This window comes from Penaeus vannamei, chromosome 25 (assembly GCF_042767895.1).
Source record: "Penaeus vannamei isolate JL-2024 chromosome 25, ASM4276789v1, whole genome shotgun sequence".
NCBI classification, from domain to species: Eukaryota; Metazoa; Arthropoda; class Malacostraca; order Decapoda; family Penaeidae; genus Penaeus; species Penaeus vannamei.
In genome coordinates, this window is record NC_091573.1 from 28,203,242 (window position 1) to 28,213,241 (window position 10,000).

The 10,000-nt window shown below is 34.0% G+C and overlaps 2 protein-coding genes across 6 annotated transcripts in view; one reads left to right on the top strand and one right to left on the bottom strand.

The window, feature by feature from the left end:
- Positions 1-1,332: 1,332 nt before the first annotated feature.
- On the top strand, positions 1,333-8,750 carry LOC113805442 (lethal (2) k01209; the record flags this gene model as incomplete). Of its 2 annotated transcripts, none has more annotated exon segments than XM_070139370.1 (9): positions 1,333-1,439; positions 3,299-3,469; positions 4,177-4,248; positions 4,720-4,881; positions 5,379-5,468; positions 5,975-6,184; positions 6,435-6,623; positions 6,923-7,088; positions 7,222-8,750. In XM_070139370.1, coding segments are annotated over 9 exon segments (1,313 nt in total), but the record flags the coding sequence as incomplete, so codon positions are not given.
- Positions 8,751-8,754: 4 nt separating this feature from the next.
- LOC113813106 (nucleoporin p58/p45) overlaps positions 8,755-10,000 on the bottom strand; it is a 50,553-nt gene continuing 49,307 nt past the window's right edge. For 3 of the 4 annotated variants that reach the window (XM_070139372.1, XM_070139375.1, XM_070139373.1), the window contains one exon: positions 8,755-9,091. In XM_070139372.1, coding sequence (XP_069995473.1) covers positions 9,051-9,091 — 41 coding nt within the window. In that variant the 3' untranslated portion in view covers positions 8,755-9,050. Of the gene's footprint in view, positions 9,148-10,000 lie in introns of all 4 variants that reach the window. The other variant, XM_070139374.1, reaches the window with a different exon arrangement.

The window sequence follows — 10,000 nt, forward strand, 5'->3', positions numbered from 1 at the left end:
AATAGCGTAATTTAGTCATCTCTTGATTAAATCTCAGTTTCCTTTGTTCAGTCTGTAACACTATAACAGGCTCATGATTAATTTTCAGTGTTTTTCATACTGGAACTGGATATACCAATTCCGAGAGAAATAGCATGGTTCAGGCGCATCCTCAAGAAGTCTTAAAATGTCTTAAATAACTTCTTGGAAATTTAAGGATTTAAAAAGTATTAATAACAGTTTTTTCTGTCGCAGGTATTAAAATGTCTTAAGTTTGCCAAAGGTATTTCTTTATTCACGGGATTCATTTGTCAACAACATTAGAGCTTGATCTATGCTGATCGATGCGCTGTTAAGATTATGTGCAAAAAAAAATTTCTGCACACAATCTATCAAGAGGATGTAGGTCTACACATTATGGGGAAGTATGTATTTAGTGACAAATGGCTCCAGGTCTTAAAAAGCAGTTGGCATGTCTAAAAAAAAAATCTTTTAAAGGTCTTAAATTTCATCAGCTTATATCTGCAAGAACCCTGTATAGTGTTACCAGTTGAGAATGGGGGTCAGATATCAAGCGATGGGAGGAAAATGTGCTAGTGTTTTAAGGCCTCAAAATCTTAGCTCGTCTCTCCGTGGTTTTCCAAAACTTTGCATGATTTATAATCACTCTGTAGCATGGGGAAGGAAATTTCCTTTTTATGATTTACCTCTGCCAAGGAGGTTATATTTTGGTAGTGTTGGTTAGTTTGTTTGTTCTGTTTGTTAATTGGTTGGTCATCAGGATAACTTAAGAAGTTATGAACAGATTTTTATAAATATTTTTACCAGAGGTGTGTCTTACCCAACTTAGATAGGTGGTGATCCTGATCTTGATCTGGATCAAGAATTTTTTTTTAATGATTGCATCATTGGCTCTATTGACTTGGCGGAGATATGCACTTTCTTAGTACTTCTGCTTATGGTTTGTATCTTTTGTGTGTGTGTGTGCGTGTACATGTGTGTGTGTACGTGTGTGTGTGTACATGTGTGTGTGTGTGTGTACATGTGTGTGTGTGTGTGTGTGTACATGTGTGTGTGTGTGTACATGTGTGTGTGTGTGTACATGTGTGTGTGTGTACGTGTGTGTGTGTGTGTGTACATTGTGTGTGTGTGTGTGTGTATGTGTGTGTGTGTCTGTGTCTGTGTCTGTGTCTGTGTCTGTGTGTATATCTGGTAGATATTTTTGAATGTTGGAAATAGATTAATGGAAAAGAAAATGTAATGACATGCTCAAGAGCTCATGTAGACAGAGAAGCTCTGCTCCTCAAAATTATGACCACGACGAAAAACAAAAACCATTGCATTTTCTTTGAGGTGTGTGTGGTGGGAGTGCCTCGGGAAAGACCACCGTTGCCAAGAAAATTATCGAAGAACTGGATGTACCATGGGTCACACTCCTCTCCCTTGACTCTTTCTATAAGGTGGGTGATTGGACACTTCTCTGCTCTCTTGCCCCCTCTATGACAAAGTAGATAGTGTCACATCTCCTGCAATCAGAATGTCCATTGTATCTGTCTTTTCCTTTGGAGACTCTGAACAAAAGTGCATTATGCTCTTTAACACTTTGTATATTGATTTTTTCGTAACTTTTTGATAACATAAATAAAAGTTTGTTTTTAGATTTATCTCAGTAAGACTGATGCTCTTGTTAACTTGTCTTGAACGCTCATGCAAATTCACAAGGCCTGTAACTAGCATGCACAACAGCACATAAATATATGCACATGATCTCGTTGGAAGCTCTTTCAATTTTTCTCTGTTATGATCCCATCCAGTAATTTCCTACTTCAGAAAGTATGCACATTACTAATACAGTGACTGGTTTATACTGAGCACCTAGGAAAAAGAACTTGGATTTGGTGTACTTTTTCCCTAATTGTAAAATTTGTGAATAAGAGTTTGCAGGAGACAGTGCAGGTCCTACTTTACACACCTTACAGTAGTTTCCGTAGTTTGAAAGCCTCTTTTGAATGAACAAAACCCAAGTTGACTTAGTAAATTAGACTTAGATAATAAAATATTACACATGTAATCTGTATATAGCCAGGCTGAATTTTTTTTATTCTTCACTGAAATGGTTCTTGAAATGAAACATTGCCTTCTTAAAGGTAAAAAGATATACTTTACTCACACCAATTCTTTATATTTGGTGCTAGCCTATATTGGAGCAGTCATTTGGTATACTGCAAAAACTGCATATCTGTAATCCAGATAAATTCAGTAATACATTATTCCAGCTTAATAGTTTTCCCAAATCAGCTTGTAACTGTCTGTTTTAACAAAAGTTATGAGGGAAGTTAGTCAGCAGTAGAATCATATATTTATACAGCATACTCTTCTAAATTGTGAAGCATTTGGGAGAGAATGGTCACTCTAGTCCTGAATGGGTATTAATATGGTTACCTTAACCCATCAGCGACGGGTAAAAATTTTGTCAAGTTTACGTATGCGCCGGCTTGTTGGCGCACACTGGCAGTTTCCCCTGTTTGCGCCCGGCTCGATCGGTAGTTTGCGAGCGACATATAGCACCTAAAAGCTTTTATTATTCTAAAATTTATGAAAATATTAAAATTTTGAAGGTTTACCTTCACTTTAGGTGCCATTGCCTAAAATCTTTACCATATAAATGAAGCCGCTACTAGTGGAGAAAAACAACCTCCGTCCGACGAGCCAGTAGCGCGGGAATGGGCATGGCATGATGCCCCCGGCGTTTGGTCCACAACAGCCATGGCATGTACGTACGTGACACCCGGCGCCAATGGGTTAAGGGTGGAATCCTATTGAAACCATTCTATATCATACTGTGTTCATAATTGGGTAAAATGAGTGCTTCGTGGGGCAGTTCTGTTAAACACATACTTTTGGCTTAGATATCAACAGTGATACGCAAGGAAGGAGCAAACACTCACCTCACATATAAGATTTATTTTTCTTTTCTTTTTCTTTTTCATTGCATTATTGTAATATAAGTCTGATAAATCTGTAGAGTTTATTCATTAGCGTATGATTCTGAAGATTGAGAGAAATCCAGTTTTATATATAAGTATGTTTTATTTTTGTTTTTTATGAGTAGATTGTACAGGCTTTGAGATAATGAGTTGCATGCCATTACTTTCTCTCAATAGTGTTTATCCTTTAGTTACTAAAAAAAATATATATATTATTGCACTGTCCTTTTAATTATATTTATATTTATGAGTTTCTCCCTTCCCCTTTTTCAATTTTTCTTCATCACTGACTGGGTGGCACAACCTCCACCTCCCCTCTACCCTCTTTACAGGTGCTGACTGAGAAGCAGCATGATGATGCGGCGAGGAATGAATACAACTTTGACCACCCTGACGCCTTCGACTTTGAGCTTGTGGTTAAGACGCTTTCGAGGCTCAAGGAGGGCAAGAAGGTGGAGGTCCCCATATACAACTTCGTCACCCATCGCCGGGAAACCAAAACGGTAAATGAGGTGGCGGAAATTGGTGGCTCAACTTTTCTTTGATGCAGGAATATTGAAATTGGATTGTTCATGCTACTGCAAATTGAAGTAAAAAAAAAAAAAAAAAAAAAAAAAAAAAAAAAAAAAAAAAAAAAAAAAAAAAAAAAAACTAAATAAAGGATCACTTGTAAGTTATGTTACTCTGTGGACTCCATTGCCACTGCAGAAAGAACAGCCAGTTACATGATTAGAGAAGATGGATGATGATGATGAATGAATGAATTATTCTAAATGAATGATAAATAAAAATGATGAATGCCTAATGATAGTTAATGCTAAAAATTCTGACAATAATGATAATGGTGATAATGATAGTAATGATAGTGGTAATGATAAGAATAATGATGATGGTTATGATAATGATAATGATGGTAATGGTAGGAATAATAATAAAATTGATGAAGATAATGAAAAAGTAATGATGATATGATAATGATAATGAAATGTAATATATGATATGATATAATGTAATATATGATAATGATAATGACAGTCATTGTGATGATGATAATGATAATAACAATGATAAGGTAGTGGATATAATCATTATGGCAAAGATATTAATACTATTAACAGTAATCATGAATATGTGATGATGATAAATACAGCTGCATGAATATCATCAATAATCATTGAAAATTGATAACATTTCTTTCTATTGGTTTCAGAAAACTATGTATGGTGCCAATGTCATCATATTTGAAGGAATTTTAGCATTCTATTCTCATGATGTGATAAAGGTATGTTTTCCCGGATAATTCACTTCCAAGATGCCAAAAGTTCACTTCTGAAGTGCTATATCCATCACCAAAAATTGTTTTCAGACAGTTTTATACCTCTCGCACCTCAAGATTTTATGGCAGTGTTCTGTGGTTCCATGTTTCCTCAAGTTAGGAAATTTAATGACATCCTGTACATTTGGTTCTGTGTTTCCCATTTGTTAGGCATGTCACTGACATCGTTTATGCTTCGTTCCACACCTTGCACAAGTTGGGAACATTAAAGGTATCCTGAATTATTCAATTATTGGACATAACTTTTTCTTAGTGCAACAACATTAGGAATGTTTATTAATTTCCAGCAATTGAATATGAACCCTGTTTTTAGTGTAGGTACAGAAAGAATATGAAGAACATTTGCTTCCTAATAGATGGTAGGCATTAAGCTGTACTTAAGTAGAGTTGAACCATTCAGAACGTTCTCCCCCACAGTTGTTAGACATGAAGGTGTTCGTAGACACAGACTCAGATGAGCGGCTGGTGCGGCGACTGCGAAGGGACATTGCAGAGAGAGGGAGAGAACTAGATGGAGTGCTCAAGCAGTACTTCAAGTTTGTCAAGCCAGCCTTTGACTATTACATAGCCCCATCTATGGTAAGATATGTCTCTTAGAGAGTTAGGTGAAGGAAGATTTTGTATTCCAAAGGTTGGAATGCCAGAAGGTGAATTTTGGTTTTGATAATAGATATGAATATCACTTTCATCAGGCTTTGGTTCATATAAAGTAGGTGATATAGAAAAATTCATTACAGAATGTGGCATGTGAAATTATTCATTCTCATTCATACTTATTTCAACAGTTTTCATGTTGAACTTTGTCTTGGTTTCTTGTAGAGTAATTCAACCAGTTTCTCAGAAAGGTAATAGCAGCAATCTTGAATTAGTTTGAAAATGTGGTCTACTTTACTCTTGGAGTAAGGAAAAGCTAATGAAATAAAAGATGCAAAGTAAAACAAAAATAAGTGAAAATAAGTGGAGCAATAAATTTAGATTAGAGAAAATGTAACAGTAAAGTTCAAGTAGATTTGTTGAACATTTTGTGTGAAGAATGAGTACGTGAGAGATGATGTTTCTTTTTTGATTGGAAACAGGTCCATGCTGACATCATTGTTCCGAGAGGTGGGGATAATGAGGTGGCCATCAATCTTATTGCTCAGAATGTTATGACGCAGTTGCAACAGGTCAGTGGCTGTATTTTTGTGTTCCAGCAATAATTTTCCTTTCTAACGATATCTGATTGATATGAATATATTGATGTAGTTCAGACTTTTGATATGAGGCAAGTTTTTCAAAGGTCATGAATTTGAGAAATTTTATCTACTATTACTTAAATATTTATTTTGAAACTAGCATTTATAATAAACACTTAAAGCCTTCTGATATGAATATTGGATTTCAGCCTAATTGGCTCGTGTCTGTCCTAATTGAAAAGGCCTATGTAGGTATTCAGACTAATTTTGCGAGATTTTGTTTTTAAGATTATAGAAAGGATGTGGACATTTGAGCAAGTAATTTTCTATGAAACAAGATCTAACAGTGTTATTTGAAATCTGTTTTTCCTTAGATAAATTAAGAAGAAAAAGAAAATAGAATAATGAAATGGAAGTATTGCCTTTAAAGTATGTAAAGTTTTCTATAGGTAAATAATTAAGAACAAATATTTTTTCTCTCCATCCCCAATTCACAGAGAGGTTTTAAACTCCGAGAAAAATTAGCGCATGCCAACTTTGGTATTGTGAGACCCAGTTCCCTCCACCTGCTGCCCTCCACACCCCAGATCCGCGGACTACACACATTCATCCGCAACAAGGACACACCCCGTGACGAGTTTATCTTCTACTCTAAGAGACTAATACGACTGGTGATTGAACATGCCCTGGCGCTGTTGCCGTTCACGGTGAGGACCTTAACTGAGATTGTTAATTTTTTCTATTGGTTTAGATGGTTAATATTTTTATTTATGCATGCAGCTCCTTGTTCTTGGTTCAAAATAAAGAGGGAATTCAGTCTAGTTTACAAACATAAAATTTCTTCATATCATGATCAGGGATAAACAGTACTAAACCAAATTTTATTGTTATTTCCATCACAGTGAACACTATCTCTTTCCAAGCCTTGAGACCTAAGTATCCTTGTCCCTCTTTAAGCAGGACGTGACTGTAGAGACGCCCCAGGGTATCCCATATGAAGGGAAGCGCATTGCAACTGAGAAGATCTGCGGCGTGTCCATTCTGCGAGCAGGAGAGACCATGGAGAATGCTCTCTGTGAGGTTCTCAAGGATGTGCGCATCGGCAAGATCCTCATTCAGACCAACCTTGATACAGGGGAGCCTGAGGTGTGTGTTTTTTTTGTTGTTGTTGTTGTTGATGATGTTGATGTTGATGTTGATGTTGATGTTGATGTTGATGTTGATGTTGATGTTGTTACTACTGCTATTTCCTAGTTTTAAAAAATATCATACTGCTAGTTATTCATTTCTGAGGTGTACAGAAAGTTGTGGGTCTTTAATAGTGTGGGTGTTGGTTTAGAAGGTTGTTGTTTTATTATTGAATTTGTTCTATCATTATTATGTCAGATTTATTTTTAGTGCCTTTATTTTATTATTCTTCATTGATTAAATCATCATTGTTCTAGCTATATTACTTAAGACTGCCAAAGGACATCAAGGACTACCACATCTTCCTGATGGATGCCACAGTGGCCACGGGTGCGGCGGCGATCATGGCCATCCGGGTCCTGCTCGACCATGAAGTCCCGGAGGACCACATCTCCCTCTGCTCCCTCCTCATGACCGAGCAAGGTAAGCTCTTGTGATCATTGTTGAGGGTCTTTTGTGTCATATTGTTTTTCCTTTTGATATGTTTTTGATTATTTTGTGATGTGAAATATATAAAATTTCTGAGATTGATTTTCTTTTTCTTTTTTTCAACCAGGTGTTCATAACATTGCATATGCATTCCCTAAAGTACGAATTGTAACAACGGCAGTGGATCCATGCGTCAATGAGAAGTTCTACATAGTGCCCGGCATTGGAAACTTTGGCGACAGATACTTCGGAACAGAACCATCTGACCAATAATGAAAATGAATGAATGAGGATGAAATTAGCGAGCGATATTTCTCACATGCCTATAACAAAACCCAATGGCCTCCATCCAAACACAGGTGTTCCTGGAAATACAATGTACATCTTCCAGACTCATAGACTATTTTAAAAACTCGTCAAGTGCCTGATATTGTTGTTGATACTTAAAACTTATAATAATAAAAGAGGCAATTTATGTGTGTGGTATGTGTTATAATGGAAAAGGAAAGTGTTTTATCACTGTCACCAGTCTTCTTTTGGAAAAATTGTACAGCACATGAAGAACCAAGTTTGCAGATTTTAAGTGCATTTGCTAACTAGCCCACATCCAGGTTCTTTAAATAAAACAAAAACATCTAAGAAAATTTCTAAATCAGGTAAAATATCAATTCAACTTTTATTGCAAAAGTTGGTATTCACAAGACGAGCGTTGTTCTGGCCACGACTTTGCTTGATGATGACTGGATGTGCTGAGCACATCAGAGTTTTTAAAGATTGTTGTTCATTTTCATAAATTTGTTAGTTTTTTAGTTGTTTTTAGTAGGGAAAATAGAGAGAGCATTTTGTATCTCTTTGTTATATCGACTATTTTACATTTTAATGCTCAGTAATAAAAATAATATATGATCAAGACTTAGATTGAAAATATGATTATTTGGTATTTTGTTTGTCCTTAATGAATGAATAAGGATGTTTTTTTATGAAAGAATTGTTGAGTGTGCAGAGGACTAAGTGTTTATATGTGGATTTAGGCTGCTTGTATAAATCTCTTTTCGTGCAAGTCACCGAGTATCATTACTTGGTTAAGGTTTGTAGGAAAATTATTAAAAATTTAAAGAAAATTCACTTCCAGCCCAAAAATTCAAAAAGAAAAAAAGTAGATGAATATATAAAGAGAAATGTTTTTAGCACTTGAAATATCCACTGTTGTTTTAATTCTAATTTGTATCTATCTTGTAACTTGTGCATTATGGCATATGTCCATTGAGTGGATGCCTGTATATTTTATTTATTTTTGTCTAGTCCTCCCTTTGATTGTCATTGTGACGGCAGTATTAGTAGTGAATTAAGTTGATTTTTTTTTTCTTTTTAAAAATCTGTTTCCCCCCCCTTACCATTATTTAATTTTACTGTTAGGCAAGAATATTGCCTCTAAGGGTGATCATCTATTCAGATCTATCCCTACGGCAAGAATTTAGACTGTACTTTATAATTCGCAATTCTGAGGTGCCATTTCAGCGAATAAAATCCAAGCGAGTGTAGGGTCGAGGTAGCGGCAAATATAGGAATTTGGTACTAGACCTTGGTCGGTATTGATTTAGACACTTTCATACCCTATAAATACTTTTATAGTTATTAAAGGAAAGGTGAACTGAATAAGTTTTTTTTTTAATCCTTTTATAAATACTTTATTTATATAATCAGTAATAATGAAAAAAAGATATAGGCATAAAAATTTCTCCGCTTAACAACAGTTGTCTCCTTTAAGCTAATTAACCACTAACTTTTTTTTTAATACGTCCATAAAATAATTTGCACCAGTTTTACAAAAGAATGTCCATTGGAGAGAGAGAAATATAAAGCTCCCAATTTTTTTTTTTTTTTTTTTTTTTTTTTTTTTTCTTCTTTTTTTCATCTATCATATGTAACAATTTTAACAAAATTTCTTGCTGGTGTTCACAGGCGCCTTTTCCGTCTGCTGTCGCCATCATCATCTCCTGTTGGATAAAGAAAAATATTAAAGTATTTATCGGATATTTATTTTTCAACAAGACTGAGTAATAATAAAGAAAACATACGACCTTCTTGTAATTTCATATATCACTGAACGGCAATTCTATGTAAAGATTTAACTAAAGCAGATCAATAAATTGAAACTAAATGCTGCTTACATTCAAGCAATTTACTACATAAAAATACAGTGCCTTTATTTGAGAGCAGGAATGAGTGAGAAAGATGAAGAGGGGGAGAGAAAAAGGAAAGGAAAGAGGAAGAGGGAGAGAGTGAAGACAAAAGTCAGAATTTTCCCCCATCATCCTCATCCTATAAAACTTTTTTCCCCTTCCCTGTTTTTCATATGATTCAGCAATGAAGTAAACCAAACAACAACAACAAAAAAAAAAGAATATACATATACATATATGTATATGTATATATATATACATATATGTATATGTATATATATATACATATATATGTATATATATATACATATATGTATATGTATATATATACATATATGTATATATATATACATATATGTATATGTATATATATATACATATATGTATATGTATATATATACATATATGTATATGTATATATATACATATATGTATATGTATATATATATACATATATGTATATGTATATATATATACATATATGTATATGTATATATATATACATATATGTATATGTATATATATATACATATATGTATATGTATATATATATACATATACATATATGTATATATATACATATACATATATGTATATATATACATACATATACATATATGTATATATATACATACATATACATATATGTATATATATACATATATGTATATGTATATATATACATATATGTATATGTATATATATACATATACATATATGTAT